This window comes from Physeter macrocephalus, chromosome 8 (genome assembly GCF_002837175.3).
Source record: "Physeter macrocephalus isolate SW-GA chromosome 8, ASM283717v5, whole genome shotgun sequence".
Lineage (NCBI taxonomy): Eukaryota > Metazoa > Chordata > Mammalia > Artiodactyla > Physeteridae > Physeter > Physeter macrocephalus.
Genome location: NC_041221.1, coordinates 143,803,883 through 143,828,477, shown reverse-complemented (window position 1 = coordinate 143,828,477; position 24,595 = coordinate 143,803,883). Strand labels below are relative to the sequence as shown.

Here is a 24,595-nt window from a genome sequence, read left to right as displayed (position 1 = left end):
TCAGCCTCCTGACAAGCATTTCTTAAGAAACGAGTCAATAGAAATCTCTGTGTTCTAAACACTACTCCTTAAACAAGGAACGTAGAGCTCCCTCTGTTAGAAGAAAAGCCAGAAATGAATGAAATGAAGTTAATCACACTGTTTATAAATAATTGTTTAAACATGAGACAAGACTTGTTTCCTGGGTACATCATGCCCTGTGCTGAACAGTTGGGACTGTTATTTTGAATATGCCTTCTGGCTTTTAAATTACCTGTAGGCATTCCTTTGATCCAACATAAAACATGCTAACTTGTCGAACAAGTTGGTTACAGTCTGTGTGTATTTGTTTTCCCGCTTTGGCTCTGCAGGTGCTCTTGTTGCTAGGGTGTTAGGGTTCCATGTACCAGCCCGCTGAGATTGGTGCCCACTGTGCATGTCACACTTCAGGGCAAACCCCAAACCACACCCAGCTCCAGTGATGCTCAGGGTGGTTTATCAGAGGTCAAGAATAGAGGCAGTGTGATGTGGGGCTCTGACCCTTGACCCTGGCTGCACACTAGAATCACCTGGGAGCTCCTGGGTTCCACATGTAGAAATTCTATTTTAATTGGTCTGGTTGGGGACCAGAAATGCATGTTTTAGGAGCTCTAATGTACAGCAGGATTGAGAACCATCAGTGTACTGGAAAGAGCAGGAAGCCTGTCTTCTAATTCCTTACTGATTGTTGTCATTTCTCTCAGCACCAATAAAATGAGAAAGTTCACATAGATAATGCTTCAAGTTTAGGTCTAGCTCCATGTCTTAAACTATTGAGATAGTCTGGATTTAAACTGGTAGTTCTCAATTGGGGACAGTTTTGTTTACCAGGGGACATTTAGCAATGCCTGAAGGCATTTTCGGTTTTCACAACTGGTGGATGCTACTGGCATCCAGTGGACAGAGACCAGAGATGCTACTAAACATTCAAGAATGCATGGGACACCTCCCGCCAGAGAATTGTCTGGTCCCAAATTTCAAAATAAATCTGTGGTTGAAAAACCCTGCTTTAAACCAGTGGTCTGGGATTTGCAGCAAAGAACCTCCTTACCTCTGCCAGCGGACAGCAGAAGTCTTTGAACAATGCCAGGAGTTGTGTGTGCTTTTATCTGCCTACTACAGTGCAGCCCCTGCATCCTTTGGCTCCTCTTAATCCACATGCACTCCCAAGACAAGACAAGGGGGAAAAAAACCCTGTAAAAGGCAATTATTTCTGAGAGGAAGGGCCTTCAATGTCTGTGGTTAGAGTGCTAGTAGCAACCTTGCAGATAAGCCCTTTCTCCGAGGCAGGCTCTGTGAGCTTGTTCCTTTACAGCATGCACTTGCCAGAGACACAGTCCTCCCAATTTAGTCGGAGCAGCTGTTCAGGAAGGAATCGCCTCCAAAGCACACTAAGAGACCTACTAGGAATCCATATCCCCATGTAAATGTGTGCTTAGTCCATACTGTAATGATACCTGACTCTGGCCCATAGAAGTGGTAAAGCTGCTTCTTATTCTGGGTGTCAACAAACTAGAGTGTCTCCAGGAGAGGATAAACATCATGATTTTCTTTGCAGAATTCATGACATGTGAAGAACAGTGTAAGGAATGGGGGATGATGAGTTTAGGGCTCAAAGAAGATTCAGGTCATGAGCGTTGTTTTTAATATCTCTGAAGGCCGTTTTGGGAAAGAGGGATCCGATTTGTTCTGCATGGTCTCAAGGGAAAGAGGTAGGTACAAAGGATTGAAGTTTTAAGAATGCATGTTTCAGCACAAAATGGAACAGATCCTCTTACTAAGATGTTCCTAATAAAGTAGAAGGAGAAAACTGGATGATCACCAGTCCACTTAGAAGTGTTGATGGACCATCAGTCACTGGAAGCATTGACTGATCATTTGTCAACATGGCCAAGGAAGGGGTGGGAGGTCAAAGGAGATATTCTCAGACCCTTTCTTTGTGATTGTGTGAGTTACAGAACCACACAAGTCCTCCCACAGTGCAGTTAAACACAAAGGAGAGCAAAACCTACTTTAGCCAGTGTAGCACTTTGTTTGGTTGAAGCTGGAGACCTTCTGGAAAGGTTACCAGTGGGAAGAGATGTGCCAGAGGTGATACTGTCAATTGCAGGGACCATTCTCTTTTTCTTTATGATTCTTCTAGCAATCTGGATAGTAGGAAATTTAGACACATCTAAGGAAGGAATCCATTTCTGGGTTCTATAGATGCCTGCTTAGTGGTTAAGCAGTTGATTTTATTCCTGAGATCCTGTTTGAGAAAAATGTTGTCATATCCACCTATCCAGATAAATTTCTGTTCTTTGAGGCTTTAATATGAAAGGAATTGCTGTTTAAAGATTTTTAAGGAGAAGGACTGAGATTAAAGAAACTTCCCCTCAACCTGGTTTTCATGTTCTTTCTTTTTCACGTGGGGACATTTAAGACCTGGACTTCTCTGGTCTGAAGGTAGTAAGGCAGGGTCCCAATCTAGAGGAAATCAGAGTACTGATGAAGCAGTTTAGTGTTATGGCTAAAAGCGTAGGACTTGGCATTTGATGGACCTCAGTCTGAATTCAGGTCCTGCCACTTTGAACCTGCATGATCCTGGGCAAGTTACTTGACCTCTTGCTGCCTCGGTTTCTTCCTGTGCAAAAGTGGAAGTAAAGGTGGCTCTTGCCTCATAACACTGTTACGAGGCTGGTGTGAGATACTGTACATATAGAGCCTGGGATAAGTAACTTATTGATATATTGTGTTCTCCTCATCATAATCATCATCTTAGTAGGCAGAAAAGCAGAAACACTAGGTTGGGAATACAAGGCTTCTTCTGGAACATTGTCAGAACTGGGTCTGAGGGGAAATGGTTTTGGGTCAAAATCACCATAATATCCTCGTCGTAAGGTACAGGATAGTTCCTGAGCAATAAGTTCAGAAGGAGAAGGAAAATTACTTCAACTGCAAGGATAGGGGAACTGTGGGGAAGGGAGTGAGGCAGAAAGTTCTAGCTTCTGTGCTCCAAGAAATGCTGTGAAATCATCTCCAACCCTTGAGCAAGGAAACCTGGTGGATGGCTTCTGGTTATATAAACAAATATCTGAGTGTGCTCTGGGTTATATTCAACCAAAGAGCCAAGAACCTGCTTTTTACAAAGTGATTTCTGAATTATTTTCTCATTCTCATTTTTTACAAGATTCTCGGAAACATTTCACAGTTAAGAATTGTCCTTGGAGAGCTTTTTGTTCTCTAAGAAATGGGTGAATCTGTATTTTGATAAACCTGACAAACAAATATATTTGGTGCCTACTCGTGTTCCTTTTATTCTTTTCAAACTTTTATTTCCTTTGCTGGCTGGTATAATGGAATTTTTCTTCTATTTGTGAATTTTCATTGCCTGCTTAGAGTTTCTGACTTTGGGGAAAGGAGTGTGTGTGTGTGTGTGTGTGTGTGTGTGTGTGTGTGTGTGTGTGTGTGTGTGTGTATGATTGTCATGTATAATAACTAGTTGCCTACGAATAACTTAGTTTCTTGGTCCAGACGTCACCATCTTTATTATCATCTTAGCATCTACCATTTACTGAACACTGGTTTTATACGCCAGCCATTGCGCTAAGTGCATTACATGTGTCATCTCGTGGAATCCTTAATATAATCCATGGAGCAGGTATCATTATCCCCATTTTACTGATGGGGAAATTGAGACTCAGAGAGATTAAATAACTTGGCTAGTGTCCTATAGCTGGTGAGTGGTGGGCCAGGATTCTAACACATGTTCACCTAATTTCAGAGCCCTTGCTGTTAACCACTAAGCTATGCTCCTTGCTAGTTAATTAAAAACTCTTGAAATAATGCAGAACTTTTGATTCTTAGACATGGAAAGGGCTTCAAAACTGATCTGGTCAAATATCCCAACCAATGCAGTGATCTCTTCTATAACTTATCTAGTAGGTAGTTGTCTGTCTCTCCTCCCAATGAAGGGTAACTTCTTATTATTATCCAAGGCAAGACATTGGCTGGGTTGCAAATTATAATTTTTTTGCCTCTCGTTTTCTTTTGGGACTATGTGTATAATATAACCATAGAAAGAGAAGCTATTTCATGTGTATCGTTTAAAAGGATGCTAAGGCCATTCAGACATGTGGGATTTTAAACTGTAAATGCCAGCTGGATTGAGCTGTAATAGAATAGCCTTGAGCAATATAGTGTGACTTGCAGTGGGCAGACAGTGAAGGGCATATAAAGCCCTTCTTGCCTGACCCAGTCTGGTTTTCCAACTCTTTTCCCTCAACTCTCCCCTGACCTAACTCCCTATGCAATAAGCATGCAAGATTGATCAGTTTTCCTTAGATAAATAGTGAATTCTCCAGCCTCTGGATTACTTCTGCTGTCTGAAATGCTCTTTCTCACTTTCCGGCCTGGCACAAGCCTACTCATTCCTTGAGGCACAGTTCCAATATGAGCTCTCTCAACTTTCCTGATCCCTACCCCCTGAATATTGGAGCTAACCACTTCCTCCTCTGGGCTCTCACACCACCTGCTTCTCTTTTTCTTGGAGGCTCATCTCATCCTGTGGGATCTTAAGTAATTTTATGCACTTAAAACACCCTCTGCTCACCTGGACAGCTTCTTGAGAGCAGGACATTTCCTACCTGCAGTGTCTAAGAGTCGAGGGTGCCTGTTCAGTGAAGGTGCACATTTAGTGAAGCTGGTACAATAAGACTCTGAGTTGGATTTGCCTGGTTCAGCTGGTGGCTCCACCTCTCCCTAGATGATTTGACTTGGGCAAGTGACTACACCTCATTCCACACAACTTGAGCCTGTAAATAATAAAACCTATGTGATAGGATTGTTGTGAAAATTATATGAGATAATCCATGATTAGTTTAGCACAATCACTGACACATAATAAACGCTCAATTATTATTGGCTGATATTATCACGGATCCATACTTTTAAGGCATTTTCTCCTACATATTTTTAGGTTCTGTCATATCAAAATAGTTTAGCAGAAGAAGCAGGCAGACAGTCTTATCCCCCAGACTCAAAGTTCCAGTCTTTTATTTGTCCTTTAGGAACTGTGGTAGACAGTGGAAAAAAGCCTCACAAGGAAATTGGTTTGACCTTAATTATATGTGCACATTGAGAAATAGAGGTGCATTCGGATTAGAATAAGCCATGCATACTGACTTGAACTTGCACTTTGGCATGTTGAAACATGGACATATCTGAGGCTGGTGATGGAATTAAAGAGCCCCTGAGAATATGTTTTGTCCAGAGCTACAAGGTTAGGCATTCCAAACTGTACAAATTTAGCTATCTGGGGTTCTTTCTGCAAGCAGCACAAAATAATAGAAAAATCCCAGAGCTCCCACCCTGAGGATGCATTGCTTTATGTCCTTGTCAAGACACTGTGCTCCCTGCAATTAAGTTTTCTCATCTGATAGGTTTTTTGTCATTTGCCTGCTATTTTCACAATTTTTATCCATATCAGCATTCTGCCCATGCTATTATTTATTTACTATTTATCTTTAAATACATTTTTAATTTAAATAAATCTGTTTGTAAATGAAACTCTCTATTATGACCTTAAGTGAAAAATCATATAGAGAAGATGATTTTAAAATTAAATACAATGAAAACAAAACAAATTATTATTATTTGCATAACTTTTTTACTATTAAAATTTAATAATATTGTTTGCCAAAGTCTCTGAGTCAAAGGCCTTCTCTCCATTTTATTAGGTAGTAGAGAATTGTTAAAATCAGAGTGGGGCCAAACTGAGTACGTCTCTTTGAAATGAGCAAAATGAGTGAAAGAAGTATTGGATCTCCTTACTGTGATTCAGGTTGTTTAACGTTGTGCCTCTTTGTTTGGCATATCACCTGTGGAAAACATCCCATGTTTGGGAAATACTGGATCTTCCAGAGTCAATATTCTGTTCTGGTTGATAGTGATCTAAAGACAAATGAAGAAATTGGCCTAGGCCATCACCTTTTGAGCCATTGAATTTACTGATAAATTAGTACAAGTTTATGTGCTTACTGTTTATAAACAGTTCAATTAGTTTTTATCAGCTAATTGTAACCAAGCATTCTATTATTTTCATCACATGAAAAACACCTTAAAAAATATTGCTTTGTGCATCTCTTTACATTTTTTGCCACCTTGTTTTCATGATTCATCACCAAGTCTGTTCTCGTTTCATCATCAATGTCATAAAAGCCAACAAATAGCCGTTGTCCACTTTGCTAAAATGGACTCTTTGCATGCATGTCAATGCTTCCTTTCTGTTCCCTTGTGCAGAATCGCTGAATGTCTCATACTGCTAGCTCTGGCCCTTCCCACTCACTTGTCCTTTCTCTTACTGCCCCCTGTCTCCAGTGCTAAACTGTGCCTCAGATGTGAGTAGAATAACTGGACATTCACCTCCTCAGGGAATCTTATTACTCCCATGTGCCTAAGAATTATGTGAGAGCACTTTTTAAAAATGCAGATTTCTGCCCTCCCCACCCCACCCCTGCCCTCTCCCCACTCCCCACTCCCACCCTCTTTTCAGAGGTCTGATGTGGATCCTGGGAATCTGTATTTGCCATAAGTACCCAAGATAATCCTGATGCAAATAGTCTCTGAACAATTTTGTGAAAGATGACTTAGCTAGTGATCTCTCTCATCTTTTCTTCTTTTTCCTTCTCCTCCTCCTCCTCCCTTTTCTTCTGGAACAAAGGGAATTGTAACTCTATTTCATCAACCGTTAATATTAAACTTCATCACAAAACTCTTCCCACTGTACAAATGATTTCCATGTTTCCCAACGGACAGAATTCCTGATTTGGGAGGAAGAACACCTGATTTATAGCACTAGATCCACTGTTACCTAGCAATCAATCCATGCCCCTACATTGTACCTACTTTCCTTCCTTACAGGTTTGTGTTGAAGATTAAATGTGGAAAATGATACAAAAATGCTTCATAAATTGTAGAGGATTTTACTAAAACTATTAAAACAAGAAACTGCATCTTAAGTCTGTTAAAATATCAGAGATTCTTTTTTAATGATGTTTTGCATCAGAAATTTTGAGCGGCTCTGCTAGTGTTTCTGATCAAGCATATGTTTAAGGAAGGACAGTTGTGGTCTCGCTACATTTTAAGTTGTGGCATCTCAGGCCCTCCCTATACTATCCTAACGAGATACATTTAACAGCTTTGCAGTGTAACTTCACAGATTCAGAAATTGAGGTCTTTCAGATTCTTTAATACAAATCCAAAAATTATCCTCCCTGTGTTTCCAGCGAAACCTCTTCCCTCCACACAGAATATAAAGTATCAGATACTAACAATAGAATATTAAAGCCAAATTTGAAGCAATTACCCACAGCTTTGGACAACAGTCCCACACACAGCTGGTACCCAATCAGAAGGTCTGTATTTGTCACCCACCATCTCTGCTCCTCATAGAACCAGAATGTCAGAGCTGCAAGGGATCTTATAGATAATCCTCCTTGTTTAAAGAACGGGGAAAATGAGGCACAGGAAAGGGACTAAGTCCTCAGAGGCATGCATGGATGGAGGCTAAAAAGGCATTGGAATCCAGGTTCCTGTCTTCTGATTTATTGTTCACATTGCTGAGTTAGTAGGGTGGCCTTGCAGTTGAAAGTGAAAGGGGCTTACTGAGTGTTAAAGCCATGCCTCCTGAGTGTGATTCATTGTATGGGTTGAGGTCTCTTGGGGTGCAGCATATTGCACCATGACTTTGTATCCTGAATGAAGACCTAAAAGGCAGATGATATTAAACTGTTAACTGTGAACAGTTAGATTAGTACAGGAGTGTAAACTGAGACTGACACAGGCCAACCAGGACACAAGATCAACCTAGCATTATTCTCAAGTCTCCTTTTTCCCTACTTAAAGGGAGTTGGTTCTGAGTCCTCCATGGAGTTAAGAGGCTGGGCCATTTTCCTTTATTCATGACTTCTCTCCTTGGCAAGGACAATATTGATGTTGTCTGAATAAAAAGGAGTGGTACCAGGCACCCAATAGCAATTCTGCAGAAATCTCAGTCTTTATTTGAATATTTGGAAGGATTATATGAGAGAACCAATATAACATTTTGGAAATACTTCTCAAAGAGCCTCCTCCTGCACCCCAACTGCTCTGGAGCCTTCCACTTACCCAACTCAATGCTTCACTTTAGCCCAGGTCTTCCTGCTTTGTCTTCCATCCTCTCTCCTCATTCTTCATTATGTTTATTCACTTAGACCCTTCTTCTGCTCTCTCTACTTTCCTCTTGACTCTGCAGGTTCTTTTTCCTTTTCCACCTAGTCTCCCTGGTTCTGAATCACAGAAAATGTATACACCTCTTGGCAAAGATGTTCCTTTAGTGGGTAAGAGAGGTTAGCAGGAAAGAGTCCCATGTTAAAGTCCCAGTTACACTGTGTTTCAGTAAGAGGAGGAGACACATCATACTGTAGGCTTCCCACGGGAAGAATAGATATAATATACACTCACGTACATATTCCTTTTACCCTGAGTCCATCATAGTGGGACAAGAAGATGCTAGAGACAGCAGAACCTGAACACTGGACTTAGTGGTGGTTCTCAAGATGAAGAGTGACAGTGTATCAGGACAATTCAGAGCCCAGACTTTGGAATCAAAAATGACTGGAATGTAAGTCTGATTCTGCCATTTATTAACTGAGTAAATTTGGGCAAATTATTTAAACTGAAACTCAGTTTCCTTGTCTGTTAAATGGGTTTAAATACATGAATTAATGCATATAACACACTTAGCCCAGTGCCTGGCACACAGGTGCTGCCCTAATGGGTGGTGGTTTTTATTGTTGCTAATAATGATAATAATAAGTATGATACAAAGGGAATTTGGCCAGTGAGAAATGAGAAACCCTTCCTCCCTCCCTCCCTCCCTTCCTTCCTTCCTTCCTTCCTTCCTTCCTTCTCTCCTTCCTTTCTTCCTTTCTATTCATTCATTCTTTCTTTTAATAGGTATGTTCAGTGAATAAAACAGATAAAAATGTGGGGTGTATGTAAAGACATTAGGCCACATCTTGAGTTTTCTAGAGAGCTTATACTTGAAGAATGGCATGTGGAAAATCTGGCAAAAGGAATGTATAACCAAAGATGAATCAAAAGGAATGTTTAGAGCAAGTAGAAAACCCAGAAATAGCTCTCATTATTTAGGGACGAAATCTTGGATATTCTGCTTTAGTAAGAATAATCTTGCAACTGGAAAGAAGAGAACATCACAGGGAAAAAGTTGCTGCCTGGGATTGACGGAAAACTTTTAACTGTCTCTGAGCCAAGATGTATTATTTCTCACGGGATTAAAGGAACTGGTTTATGAGACCTCTGACTGGAGCTCTTTTGTGGACTCAGGGTATGATGGCAGCCTGGAGACCAGTAAATATTGTCCCAGTTCTTAAAGAAAGATTAAAGCTGGACTGCAGAAACTATAGACTCATAGCTTGAAATAGACCTTATCAAAATTCAAAGACAGTTATTATACAAATGATTTGTATGCAAGAGTCAGTGTTGTTTCATTAAAAAATAATTCATGCCAACTAATTTCATTATCTATTAGGACAGATTTACTGCTTGACATAGACATTTCAGCAAGGCATTACACAAAACCTTCCATGGGTGGGTCCATTCTCAGGCACATGGATTGTTACCTGTCTGCTGGGAAGGCAGTCTGTGGTGGGGTACCACAATTCTCTGGTTTAGCCCTGTTCAATCAGTAGTTTTTTCTCTTGACTGAAGATTGAAGATCTAAGAAGCAGATGATACTAAACTGAAAAATCTAGGTAGCAATAGATTATCTGATCTTCCTATGTGTTGGTAGAATCCTTAAAGTCTAGCTTGAGTCAGTGCTAAATAATCCTATCTTGAATGTTGAAATTGTTATGATTTAGAATGATCTCAATTGACTAAAATGATACCAAATCAATTAAAATGAAATTAAACTGAGACAGATGTCCTGTATTTTGGCTAAATGAATGAATGAGTGAATAAATAAATGAAATAAACTGCACCAATGTAATAAAGAACCACAAGAATTGACAGCTGTTTGTATCAAAAAGATAAAAGTTGGCAATGAGCTTAACATATAAGCCAATACCATATTACCATTGTCAGAAATGAACTTAATGTTGACTGCATTCATAGAAGTAAACTAAATTGATGATGAAAAGTATGTGACATAAATCAGGCTCAGTGTGTAAATTGGGGCTCTTTCCTGGTACTATATTTCAAGAGAGATAATTATAATAAGGATTGTGTTTAGAGGACAGTGCCCATTATGGGCAATAATCTGGAAGCCATAATATATAATGAACTATTAAAGAAAATGGAAATGTGTAGCCTGGAGAAGAGAAAACTTGGAGGATATAATTAGTGGAGGGAAGAATTTTGAGTGGGCCTGGAGGGCATAGTAGTTCCACAGGGTAGAAGCTGTAGGAAGGCTGATTTTGGCAGAACATTAATAAGCTCTTGCCAATAACTAAAGTTGCTGAAAAATAATATGGTCTGGCCGGTCAGTGGAGTTTCCTAAGTAAGCAGGGGCTAAACAACTACCCATCTGCATGGCGCAAGGGGCTTTCCTGCAGTGGGTGGGTTCTTTCACCAGCCTATCTGTCCATTCCAACTCTGAGGTTCTGTGATCTTCTCCCCTCTCTAGGGATGCAGTGGAGTGTGGTGGCCAATGGGAGAGTCAGTCCCACCCCCCAACAACTTCTCCTTTGGTGGCTGCTCAGCCCAGTGACACTTAGGCCCCTGGGGCAGTGACCCTGAAGACAGCCATCCCTCCAAGAGAGGGCCAGGTCCTAAGCTGCTGCTCGTGCCTGACTGCACCCGGTATTCTCTTCACCCAGCATTCCATCCATTGGTGCAGGCACCCCATGCCCATCGGGCTTTTCCTTCAGGATTCCAGCAGGTGGCAGGGGAGAGGAGGCTCCCTTGTTCACTGGGGGTTCTCCTCCAGAGATCCCCCTTGAAGGGATCTTTTTATTTCCTAGCACTCCCTCTTCCCGGCTTCATAGTCACCCGGGCCTCATAGTCTCTGTTGTCCCCAATATATCCCCTTACTGTGTCTGGTTTGTCTCACTCATGTTTCAAACACAGTCACTCACTGTGTCCTATATCTCAGTCATAGATGTCCGCAAATATTCCTTCTTTGCTGTGCCTGCTCACATACACTGTCAACACACATCCTCCCTGCACCTGCCTTGGTCAGAGTTGTGTTCCAAAAGCACGCATCTCTTGCTTGTTTGTGTTTGTCACAGCCATGTTAAAACTACTCACCAGCTCATCTCTTTCCTGCTCTGTGCCAGACACTAATACACTTTCCTCCCAGAGTGTGGGTCCAAATGTGCATCCTCCTGGCCAGCCCCCCATGTCAGTCACAGACTTCCACTTGCTTTACCTTATGTCCATGTCAGTCCTCCTCTTCAGGACCTGCTCCATTTATTCACCATGGAAGAAACAGGGCAAAGATCCTTCAGAGGAAAACAGGCTCTGCAGCAACCTTGGAGGGAAGCTGAAGACAGACAGCTCTCTGCCAGTGCCATGGCCTCAGGCCCTCCTGCTGTGAAACGCTCGCTTTCCTGGAACAAATCTTCTCCTAAAGCGCCTTGGGCAGGGCTGGCGGCATCATAGTGTTTATTGAAAGACTTTGGAATCTTTCCCACGAGCTTGTAGCAAAGCCCATGGTACCAATTTATAACCCTTGAATCTGGCCTTGCTGCTCCCAAAGGAGAGAACAATTGGAGACGCACACTGCCGAGACTTGTCACTCACTGCAGTTTCCCCAGGTGGAGGAGGCAGAACCAAGCAGCGCTTGGGGTGGAAAACAGTGCTTGACTTCAAGTCAGAGGACCCGAATTCCAGCCCTGGCTCCACTCCTAACATGTGGGAGATTGTGACCTATGCCCTTCCATCCCTGGACCTCACTTTCTGCATCTGTCAACTGAAGTTTGGACCAGAGGATCTCTAAGATTCTGTTCTGTTTCTATGACAACAGGATGCTGCTATAGCCATCAGCTACCTCAGAAAGGTGTGGCCTGCCTGCCTTTTGACTTTGTTTCAGAGGAACTAGCCACCTCATCTGGGCCTTCTAGACCCTTGACTTTGCCAGCTTTGCCCTTCACATAAACCTGGATGTCTTTCATTCAAAGCTAAGTTCATGGCTCTTGCCACCTGCCCCAGAGTGAAGGTCCCAGGGAGGTAAATGCCACCACATCCCAGAATGGTGTGAGATTTCAACTTTGGTCTTGGCTGTGATTTGATAGCATCTCAGGACTTCATCATACTGTCCTTGTTCTTGCTGCTTAAGAAGTCAGATGTCATTTCCATTGACGTTTACTTTAGTTCTGGAATTGCACCAGACTGAAAAGAGACTTGGAATGAGGAAGAGAAGATTGCCCCAAACCATCTAAATACAAAAAATAAAAATAAAAATAAAAAATTATGTGCCCTGCAAAGGCTTACAATTTTGTTGTGGAGAAAGTCATTCCTTAGAGAAGGGGAAAAGCCTCTAATGAGGAAGGTGACTCAGAACTCCCAAATGCTGTTGAGAAAGACTGTGCCACGCTGAAATGCTCCTGGTATACGCTGGGGCTCTCACTGATCAGTGGAGCAGATTCATCTGGGGACCTATTCTCGTCATATATGAAGAAAGTTTAAGTCCTTACTTGCACATTGACTCTGGATGGACCAATCCCCTGTGCTTTTTCAAGTCACTGTTCCTCTGCCGTTAATGAGATTGGGGCATAGGAGGCAACCACCTTTTTGAGGATGATCGATCGTTCTCTAATACAAAGGAGGGAGCAGCAAGGTATTGAGCCCCAAGGCCCTGAACCTGGCAGTGAGACTCACACTATCTGTCTGGCTGCTGCACACGCTGTTCACAACCTCTGTGAGCACACAGTAAGGCTGGGTGCAGCAGAGAAGCAGCACGGGCACTAAATCAATTGCTGACTTACTGTGTGACCCTGAACTAATAACTGGACCTCTCTGGCCTCAGAAACAATCTCTCCTGCCTACTTCACGAAGTTGCTGTGGAGAAAAATAGATAATTTTTGTGAAGATGTTCTGTAAATCATAAAATGACATTCTGTTTATTATGACTTTGGGTTACTTTGGATGCTCCTGGGCACTCAAGGACTAAGAATTTCTTCACCAAGAGGTGGACCAATTTAGAGAGTGAGCTTTCTATGTTGAAAAACAATACCAAGGGATCATCTTTTGGCGGTCCATTCTTCCAAATTCACCCCTCTGCATTTAGTTATTCTAGGTTACCCAAAACACACAAACGTTGAAAATTTATACATCACAAACACTCTTACTTGAGGGGATTTTGTTGTTCTCAAAGTAAAGAGGTGGATGGAGAGAGATGGGGACTACAGACTAACTTTGGTGAGAATGAGTCTAATTTTTCATGTGACTTCAAAGTCACATGGAATAAATTCAAATGCCTTTTTGCCATGAAAACATTTATTTAGAGGAAAAAGACTTGGGTCATCAAAATTATCCCCACCCTGTAAATTCTCTCTCTCTCTCTCTCTCTCTCTCGAATCCCCTGTGAAAAGAACCCTCCAACATAAATCAGATCATGAATGACCAGCTAACAAGAATGTTACATAAAGAGTCTACTAAGATACTGAACCAGATAATTTTGAGATTTTTTCCTAATCTGATAGTCTATGTAAATTATTGTTAATTATCGTTTAGTGTTATTTAGCTAACACCTTAATTTTGTTTACATTTTTAATAAAGCAGAATTACAAGTGGGGCCACTCATATAGTTTCTAGCAAACTGAGTCCCTTTGTGTCATCAGCATATAAAGTACATGTGTGCCCATTATACAGAACATGGAACTTAATTATATAACTCAAAGGCTTACAAGTTTTAATGATGGTTGTATTTTTGGTTTTATGAAATTGTTAGTTATGCTTCTGATTTATTTGAAGCTAAAGCTTTGAAGTACTAGGACCCCTGATTCTAATTTGTTTCTATGGAAAGCACCTTTGGCTTTACAATAATACACTTTTTGATGCAGTTCCCCAGAATGTGTTCTAGGAAAAACAGGAGCCCACAAAGACTTGTTTTTTCATTGATAAAGTCTCTCTATTTATTGATAAATGTTAATAAATTACACATGTTTATATTTGTGCATTTTGTACATGTTTAAGAAATTATATATGGAGGGAAATCTAAAGTCTTAAAACTATTAAGGGAATTTTGAGTACACAATAAAATGCCAAAGTCAATTCCATGCCTCAGTTCTGTGCAGCTTCTCGGTAGTCTCTGTAGCCCAACTCATCCCTCAGAAGCTTTGGGCATTCAAAGCTGGAGAATTTTTCGTCTCCAGTATCAGGTTCTCCTCAAGGTAAAGACAGAAGTCCAGGACTCCTAGATAATGTAATTCTACCTCTCTGTCTGTCTGCCACCTTTGTCAGCCTCGAGTGCTAGGACAGATCTCTCTTACATGGGTCATCCCAAGAGCAGGTGATGGGGTAGGATTCAACCCAGCCACACTCAGGGCATATGCCATAGGAGCCATTCAAGTCAGCTTGACAGCTGTACTCTATATTCAGAGGTCTTGAATTGAGGTTAGTAAGCATGTGCCTCCTTTTTTTGGTGTCATGAACAACCCAGGATTCTAGAGTCCAGCTCCCTTGCCATGGAGCTCCTGGGATTTTAGGCCTAGAGTACATGTCAGTGAAATCCAGATCCCAACTCTTCTGAGTACGGGGCAATGGAAAGACCTCCATCAGCAGTCAGGGGCAGGATACTCACCCCAGTTCTTCTGTTCAGTCCTTGGGGCCACCATCATCTCACATATGAAATGCAGAGAGTGGACAAGAATTAGGTTTCAAATCAAAATACTTTCTTCATACACAAATTTACCTGGAACTCCATTGCAATAGGTCAAAGTAGGATGGGGAACAGGTAGATCTGGGTCCCTCATCTCTACTCATTATAAGCCATCCAAAACCCTAGGCAGCTGACCAGGCACTCTCCACTGAAAGTCTGTGATGGTGCTTGGCTTTCCCTCCTTCTTAATTATTCTAAAGCATTCATAAGACTCCTGTGAGCTGTTTCTCCTGATGACTTTCCTCGGGATCACACCTGTCCACTTATTTACAGAACCTCTTCCTGCATACAGAAAATGCCTCATCTCCTGAAACATCCATCTAGAATGATGAGCCTTCACCTCCTGTGAAGTATCTGCTGTGTCAAGGCAGAGAACTAGACCTCAGAAACTCGACTAGCCTAGCCTTGGACGACTATACCCTTTTTTGTTTTCCTTCCAAATTGTCTTTCTTCACTTTGTAGCAGCCATTCTCTGGACCAATGCAAGGGGGAGGAATGAACATTGATTTAGTACTCACCATGTGCTAGGTGATTTCTGTGTGCTACATAGTTTAATTCTGTCAATGTTCAGAGAAACATATTTTTTAAACACCTACTGTGTGCCAGGGCCTGTTGCCAGAGGTCCATTAATAAATAAACTGATAAGATCTCTGCTCCCTCATTGGGAGCCAGAAAATAAACAAGGAGACATATATATATATGAATTAGACAAGTTTAGATACACACAAGTGCTATAAAGAACAAAAAAAATTGAGATGAGGCAGGGGTGTGGACGTTATTTGGGGCAGTCAGAAAAGCTTCAAGGAGGTCAGCCCCTGTGACAGGGGACAAGAATGTTGAAGAGGAGTCAGTCATGTGTTAATCTGGGGGAATATTATGTCAGGCAAAGGGAACAGCAGATGCAAAGAATATGAGGCAGAAATGAGCTTGGCATGTGTGCATGGCACTCAGTGAACGTGGGGAAAGTGGTAGGAGATGGGATCAGAGAAGTACGTAAAAACTGACAATAATGTGGTAGCTTTAATTACCATTCATCATCAGTTCCTTACTATGGGCCAGGGTTGGTGGGAAGCATTTTAAATGAAACCCTGCAAAGTGTAAGTATCATTTTCCCATCACATGGAAGTTAACCTGGAATTTCCCCAAGAACAGATTACTTGGAGCCAGAAATGGGGAAATGGAACCCAGGCCCTGCCAAGTCCAGCCTTTCTCCCCAGAAAGGCTGAGGGGACTTGATCCACCTGAGGCCTGTTCCTTTTAGCACCAAGAACCATCCTTGAAACAGATGAATTCTCTTCTTGTCTTTTTCCTTTTGCTTCCCTTCTTTCTCCGTGGAGTGTTGGCTGTCTGTAAACAAATGAAGATGCATTTATACAGTGATTCTTCATTGATTTTACATATGCTAATTCCAATAGCACCTAATTGGGAGTAATAACCAATTCTTGACTAGTCAGAAAGTGATTTCGTATAAAACTATTCATTTCATCAGAAATTAGAGGAAATTCAATCTGGTTATATAATCAGTAGATTTTCCTCGTGCACTTTTTTATCTCCATCCTTCTACAGCTGATGCTATCTTCATCTGGACTGGGGAGTTAGGCTGTAAAACACAACTTTGAGCATGACATTTCCTGGATCAAAACCTTCCAAAGGACTCCTTATTGCCAACCAGATCTGGGCTGTCCATAGTTTTCTAAGTCTACTATTTAGAGTTTCGCCTCTGGTTACTCCTCTTTATCCCTACAAAGCAGGCAGCCTGCTCCGTGTTCCCCTCGCTTGCTCTTTGCATTTTCACCTTCAGTTTATTGGTCCTTCTATTCTTTGCTTTGGGCGTACGTCTCCCAGCATCTCTTACGTGGTCTATCTCAAATGCCACCTTCTACTTGAAGTCTTTTCCACCCTCCAAGACAACATGAAGTTTTTTTTATCTATTCCAATCCCCGAAGTACTTTGTGTTCTGCTATGACATTTTCATATGCTTTTCAGTGTGGTTCATTAATGATGCGTATTCTGAACCTCCCTCCTGGATCCTGGATTTTGAGCTCTTTGAGAACAGGAGCCAATTCTTACCGATCATCTTTTTTTCCCCTTTTTCTTGTGCCCAACACAGGTTTTTATACAATGAAGCTATCCAATAAATTCACTGAATTTACTTATTTGGAAGAATTTGGAGTTTTTGTTTACAGCATCTGCACTGCACCATCCTGCTTAGCTCTTTCAGCCTTCAAATCTCACTGCTGCTCTGCTCTTTAATACTCCATCCACTGCAAAAGCTGCAGCCTTCTGATAAGAAGAAAATCTCTCTGTGACAGTTTTGAATAAAATCAAGATGTTTATCATATTTCTTGCAAGTAGCAAAGGATTGGAGTTTTAACGTACCGTTATTTCCGTGATTTATGGCAAGTTTTTTTCCCCCTTTTCTGATTCATGTCTGTCTATTGAAAAAGAACTTAAGCTTAAAGTTTTATATTTATAGAATGTGGTAGTGAAGTGTGAGTTACTTGATGTTGTATAATCCTAGAGAACATTGGCTACCATTTCACCAATAATGGTATTTATTGACACAGCACAGAGCATGGAGTGAATGATGGGTGATGGTCCAGGCCATGGATGTGGAATGGACACAGTGGAGTTACTCAGGCTAGGGTATGATAGAGCATGCTCAAGCGATGTCAGGAAATGCGTCCTTTCTCCCCAGCATCCTAACTTGCTGTATGACTTTGCACATGTTCCTGTCCCTCTCTGGCTTCAGTTTTGCATCTATAAATCGAGAAGCTTTTTGTGGTTAAGAGCTTGGGCTTTGTCATTAGATAGACACGGGTTTAGATTCAGGCTTTTCCAGTTACTAATTGTGTATGACTTTGGAAAAGTTCGTGACTATCTGAACCTCAGTTTCTTCTTAGCATAGGGATAACGATAGCCCATCCTGTAGAGTGTTGTTGTGAAGATTCAGTGGATTAAAGCTTATAAACAGTGGAGCATAGTCCCTGGCATACACACTCACTGAAGTGTAGTTGTTACTATTATTACTCTGGATTCCATGACATTTGAAATTCCAACGCTGCATGTAGAGACATATGGAAAGGGTGTTGAGAAACCAGAGGTGGGGAAGTGGTGAAGGTGGCAGGCAGTGGTTATTTCTATGTCAGTTGTCTGATCCAGAAAAGGGCAGGCTATGAACACTATTCAGGAGAAGCTGGAAGTGATAAAGTATTTGGTTACAGAGTCAGAGAAGATTTACATGATGAGAGTGGGCAGGAAATGGAGTTTAGTTGATTCAGTGTCTTGTTACAGAACGCCTAAAATGTCTCTATTTTCTCCAATTCATGAATTTTCTAAGCAATAGTGACACTTTCCCTTCTAAGATGGTAAAGGGACACAACTTTATTGAGCACCTAAGTTACGTCAATACTACTTTGACACTTGACATATCTTATAACATTTAATTCTCAAAAAAAGGATTGATTATATTGAATCCTAGCTTCCTAAGTTGCCAGCTGTGTTTCTTTGGGCAAGTTAATTAACGTCTCTGAGCCTCAGTTTCTTCGTGAGTAAAATAGAAGTGTTAATGCTACCTAACTTATGAGGTTATATAATTTAAATAAAATTTTGCGTATGATAGCAATTACAACACCACCAGCCAAATAATTGGTATTTTATTATTATTTTCATTATTATTTTATATAATAACCCCCATGTTATGGATAAGTAAAATGAGGCTTAAGGTGACTAAGTTTCTAACCCAGGTTATACAAGTAATTATGAGCAAAGCCAGGATACAAGCCTAGATTTGCCTATCCTGAGAGTTCATACTCTTTTTTTCTGCCTGTGGAGAAGGTAGGAGACAGAACAATGTCATCAAACTTTGAAGAGACATTCCCTCCAAAATTAGAAGATATTTTATAATATGTGTGAGTATCCTGGTATCCTGAATGGATAGTTCTTTAAATTGGTCTGGAGCCTTGGATGAAAGGTCAGACATTATCTGTGCTTTTAAAAAACTTGGTTGAGATCAGATAATTTAATTTCAATTGAGTCTTTCTCAGTATTGAATGCCATTGGGGGGTTACGTCATTTTATTCCAGCCTTGGTCTCTTGAATTAGCATGATAATCATTAGGATATGGTCTTCTTGTCAACAGGGTCCAAATGGGGACCCATATGCCACTGCTTAATGATGAAATTCTTGGCCAGAACACAGACCCTCCCTCCCATCCCACATTCTTTCTCCAAAGCCTTATAGCCATCTCTCTTTATCATCCTCAGGAACTTGCCTTGGAGGAGACTGTGAGTCATCCATTCCTAAAGCTTTGTGAAAGGGAAGGGAAGCCAGGGATTCATAATTTCAAGTGAAAAGCCCCTGGCTGACTGAGCCAAGGCACCATTTCTGGTGGACCTCTTGTACCAGCCAGCCAGAGAGTGGGCAGTTGGTCAAGGGGATGTGAGTCAGTGGAAGGAACCAGGAAAGAGTGGTTTTATCAGGCTTACCCTTTTTACTGCATCTCCTCTCCTCAATGCAGAGCCTTCCGGAAACATTGAGCTTATAAAAGTAAAAGCCAAAGTCATTCCAGAATTCTGTCTCATCTAATAGTAGCCCTCTCAGTGGAGAGCAGTCTCTATTTATTTTCTAATTTTCTGGCATTTATTTGCTATTTAAACCTTCCTTTGCAACTGATGGTTTCACTTGTGATAGCCTGTATAATGGGGAAAAAAAAAGCATGGATTCTGATTCCGCCTTGCGTCCCTCACCAGCTGGGTGACTTCTGGAAAGTCACTTCCCCTCTGGGTCTCAAATTTCTCATGAAACAAATGCCCTAGCCCCCCTCACAGATACCAAACTTTATTTATTCACTTGACAAAGGTTTTTGTGCTGCTAGAGGAGAGATAAATAAATCAAATTTTTTCCTTTGGCCTTTGATGGCTTCTGCATTAGTAGTCAAGAAAAGATATAGTCACAAAAACTAGAAAGCCAGGCAAAAAGTGGTAAGTCCAGTGAGGTTAATTAAGACACAGTATTCTAAAATGTATAGCACTGGGCAACAAATGCAAAGTATTATTATTATTATTCTAGTATTCCAGGTGGGAAGTCGTCTCTGATTTCTTTACCTTTTATGCTTAAATTTAGTCTCCAAATTATCTTCCTTTGAAAAGACTTAAATCTAGTCTTTTCTCCCAGTTTCACTGCCGCCTCTTAGAGCTTGTTCCCCATCACCTTACACTAGATAACTACCTTTATCTTCTGATTCTTTTCCTTTTACATCTGTATAGGTTAATCTAGTTTTAAAATCACACATATACACAAAACAACTAACGGAAAGAAAAAATAAATAACACCCCCCTGAAATGTTCTATACGCTGAAAAGTTTCCATATTCAACAGCTCTACTCAAAAACTTAAAGTGGGTCCCAGTTGCTCATCCATATATTGTCCACACCCATAACACAATGCCCAACTCAGAGTGGAATGAGTAAAAATGAGCCAAGCATCACTTCCTTTTCCAACTGTTAGGTCCATATGTGATTTCTCCCTGCTCTGCAGCAGCAGCCCACTGTGCTTCTCTCTCACCACTTGCCATTAAAAGCCAAGGCCTAGTTCATGGGCTGCCTCGTCTGTGAAGCCTAATCCAGCCCACCCTGGTCTAGGCCCACAGAACCTAATTCCCTGGGGCAACAACCATAGTCTCCAAGGAAGGATGCTCTCAGGCTCTCAAACAAAAGAGAAGCATCTAAACTAGCTATCTCAGCATAAAACCATCACCAACAATAAACAGTACAAAGTAAAAAACACCCTCTAATTGACAAAGACAAATGAGTCCATATAGACTGTATACTTGAGATAGAAATAATGGAATGACACAATCTTATTAAGCATACCAGGAATGTAAGGAATAATTTTTATCAATATCATTATTATCCTAATCTTCATTCAGATAAATTTTTATTAAACACCCATTATGTACCAGGCATTGTGCTAGGTGCTAGTAATGAAAAAAAAAAAAAAAAAAAGCCTTGTTATGACAGTCTCTGTGGGCCTGATCTTAGGGGTAAAGATAAAACTGGAAAAGACCCTGTTGCTGCATTTTGTAGCTGCTTTTACCCTGCTGGTTACCCTGAGTGTTTGTCACTGCACCCAGCTTAGACAGGTTGATTAATCTTCTGGTTGGATTGTAGACCCATACTCCTGTGCCAGTGGGGAACTGGTGAGCTGCTTTAGGATCCTAAGTGGGTATCTTGAGAGTATAGCAAAGCATCATACTGACAGGGGTATCTGGAAAACCTAGCACTGATCACTACACACTGGCAAGTTTTATCTTTCCCTTTTCCTCATCACGTGCAGACTACACTGCAGCAATTTTATTGTAGTTCTAACATTTAGGGTATAATAAAACTCTTTGAGAGTCTGATAAAATCTATGGCCTTCCCCCTAGAAATCTGGACAGAATTTTGAATACATTTCCAAGAAGTTCACTTATTCCCTGAACTAAAAACCCAAGGTTAAAATTAAAATCCCTGCTTTATTATGAGATTGTATTGGTGGATACAACAATATTAACTTGATGAAGTCACAGACTTGTCCCTATTGTACTGTTTCTGGCTAGTGATATATTTATTTCGAAGTCATAAATAGAGTCTCCAAGTGCCATTGCTGTCAATAGAACAATTCATTGTGGAGATCATATTTCTTTACATAATATCTTTTCTCCAAATAGTTCTATGGAAATTATCTCATAAATTGTTATAGATTCCCTATGAGCTAGATAAAGGAATATGTCATTGCCTTCATTTACAGACTCAAACACAAGGTCTAGAGAGTTTGAGCAAATGGCTGAGATCTTGGTTAATCACTGAATCTAATCAGAAATCAGAATTCTTTCACTCAATAGAGATATATGACATGCCTACTATGCGTCAGGCACTGTACTAGGCATTGGGTCTGCTAAATCTCAACTGTTATCTTGTTCCCAAATCTGTTCGAATAAGAAAAACCTATTCTCTTTGGAAATTGACTGGGATGAGTATAGCATCCCTAACTCAGTGGTAATTTCTTACATTTTAACAGCATACATGAAAGCAATAGAGTATGGGTTGACACACTTTCTGGAAGCAGACAAAACTGGATTAAAATCCTGATTTCAATTACTTAAGTACTTGAGCGTTAGTTTCCTTATCTGTAAAATTGAAATTATCTCTAGAGCAAGGGTTATTAAACTATGATAGGCCACATCCAGCTGTCAGCCTATTTCTGTGTAACCCTTGAGATAAGAATGTTTTTTACATTTGTAAAGGGGTTTAAAAAATCAACAACGATGAGAACTAAACCAGCCTCCCCCCAAAAAAAACAAAAAAGAAGAATATGCAACAGAAATGGCATGTGGGCCCCAAATCTAAAATTCTTACATCTAGCCTTTTATAGAAAAAGTTTGCCAACTTCTGTTCTAGAACCAGAATGCCTATGTTTGAATCCTTGTGCCCTCTTGCCACCAGCTTGATCTTGAGCAGATTACCCAACTGCTGTATCCAATTTTTCTCATATGTCAATTAGAGGTGATAATAGTACCTATTTCACATGATGTAATGATTATTTATGTTAACATGCATAAAATGCTGACGCTGGAGGCTGGTATATAGTAAACACTTAAGAAATGTTAGCTATTGTTATTAATATCATTATTACCATCATCACCAATTTTTCAAAAGATGTTTGTGGGTATTAAATGAGATGGTGTCTATTAAACACCCACTAGGGTGCATTTCTCATGATAGGCACTCAGTAAATGTCAGTTAACCTTGTTATTATTATCATCATCACCATAATCATTATAGTTTTCAGAGCTCTTTCACATACATCATCTCATTAAAAAGCTCCCAATAGCCCAGTGGTTGGTGTTATGATCTCCCACTAATAAATGAGAAGCAGAAGCTCAAAGAAGTGAAGAGGTAGACACTGAGCCCGGAAGAGGCAGAATATGGAATAGTGCTAGATTTTGCGTTCTGGACCAGTGCATCCTCTTTCCACACCATGTTGCCACTCCATCAAAGCATCTGGAGATCTGTTGTTTGTTAGTTTTCTCCAAATGATATACTTTGAGTCCTGGGAGCCTGACAAGGCAGGCAAACACAACTGTGTTCTTCCCTGGCAGGGCTCTACAGACAGGAAGCTGGGATAATTGGATTCCAGCCATTCGATCTTAGGACTGCATTTGTAACCAGCCAACTGCTGATGACCAAGCCTAATGGAAAAAGCCCTGACCAAACAAACACAACGCCCCTGCAGGACCTCATTGTTAATGCTGCAGAGTGAAATTCATCAACAGCAGCCAGATCCCTTCTAATAGTTCCTATCCAGGGCAGAGATGGCTTCAGAATGTGCTAGACCTTAGCCTGCCACTAGGGACAAGCAGAGGTCCCTGGAGTAGGGAAGTGTGAGGTAAGGAGCCAGGACATTTTTGACAGCAGAGCTGATGTGGTCAGATCAGAGCTGTATTTTATTTGGTTTTGGCCAAAGGCTAAAGCACATTTGAACGAAGTGTGCACTAAGAGTGATGTTAAAGCAAGCTGTTAAGATCATAGCGGTACAACCTTACAGTGGGTTAATGACTATAAAAATAGGTGATATTTCAAAGTTAGCTCATGGAAGGAGTCCCAGTCATTTCCAATCAGCTTCACCTTAGAACAACTTTAGGTCAGATTTTTTTTAAGGTAGTAGATTCAAATAGACGCTGTTGTTGGGCAGTATGTAAAGTTGTGTTTCCCGATATTATTGCTGCAAAAATAATGAAAATTACCCTTAAGAAGTTTCATCATTGCCCCTGATGTATAAGGCAGAATAAATGGAAGAACACTTTGTAGATAGGGATTTGCCATGCTAGGGGAAGCTGCCTTTGTTTATGACATTAAGCTTTGCTTAGAAACAGCTCTGAGACTTGGTCCTCAACTGTTGTCCAGGAGACACAGAGCCCTCAGTCTGAGGAAGAGGATGATATGACCTCCCTGCTCAGGGAGGACACAACTGTGGGTCCCTACCTTGGGCCAGATGTATGCTTCTCTTCTGAGCCTATGGCAAATGATTTTAAGGTATTAACTCAGTATTTGTGGATAAGACCCTTTTTAGTAGCAAAGACTTCCTCCAAAAGTAACAGGGGTTGACCTAATCAGGAAAGCCAGGGTTCTTAGTCAAAGCAGGTGACAGGAGCTGTCCAGGTGTTTGAAGCACTCTAAGCCATTAACTAGGATCTCAGCTCTCTGCCTGACCTTTTCCCTCTATCTGCCACCAAGCCTTGTTTCTCTGGCTTTGAGTTTTCCTAACACCTGCTGCCAGGCAGTTGGCTAACCACCAACCAATCCCCAGCCTGTCACATCCCCATCCAAACAACAGCCAAGTCAGCCTGCACAATGCTGTTTCCTGGGTGTGTGACCTACCTCAGCTGTGTCCCAAGCTGCCAGGCCAAGACTCTGCCTGGACCGTGTTTGAATTTAAGAAAGGTAAGACTGATCAGTTAGCGTGGTCTTCTACATTGTCTGGGCAGGGGAAAGGATGTGTGACTTCTTTCCATTCAAACATTCACAATACCAACCTCCTGGGTTTGTGGTGAGTAAAAAATAAAATGATGACTGTCAAAGGCTTTGTAAGATCGTGGTCTGCAGTACAAATTTAAGGAACAATCTCAGTATATAAAAACATAGATTCCAACTGGGCGAGGTCTTACATGATCACT

General features: G+C 41.0%; 1 protein-coding gene across 3 annotated transcripts in view; it reads left to right on the top strand.

The window, feature by feature from the left end:
* The window catches only part of HTR4 (5-hydroxytryptamine receptor 4), a 338,048-nt gene that overhangs the window by 298,433 nt on the left and 15,020 nt on the right, over positions 1-24,595 (top strand). Inside the window, exon 8 of one of the 3 annotated variants that reach the window (XM_024128060.3) lies at positions 10,685-12,442. The exons of 1 other annotated variant lie outside the window; for it this stretch is intronic. In XM_024128060.3, the coding sequence (XP_023983828.1) occupies positions 10,685-10,775 (91 nt within the window). In that variant the 3' untranslated portion in view covers positions 10,776-12,442. Of the gene's footprint in view, positions 1-10,684; positions 12,443-24,595 lie in introns of those variants that run through there. One more of the 3 variants, XM_028493351.2, reaches the window with a different exon arrangement.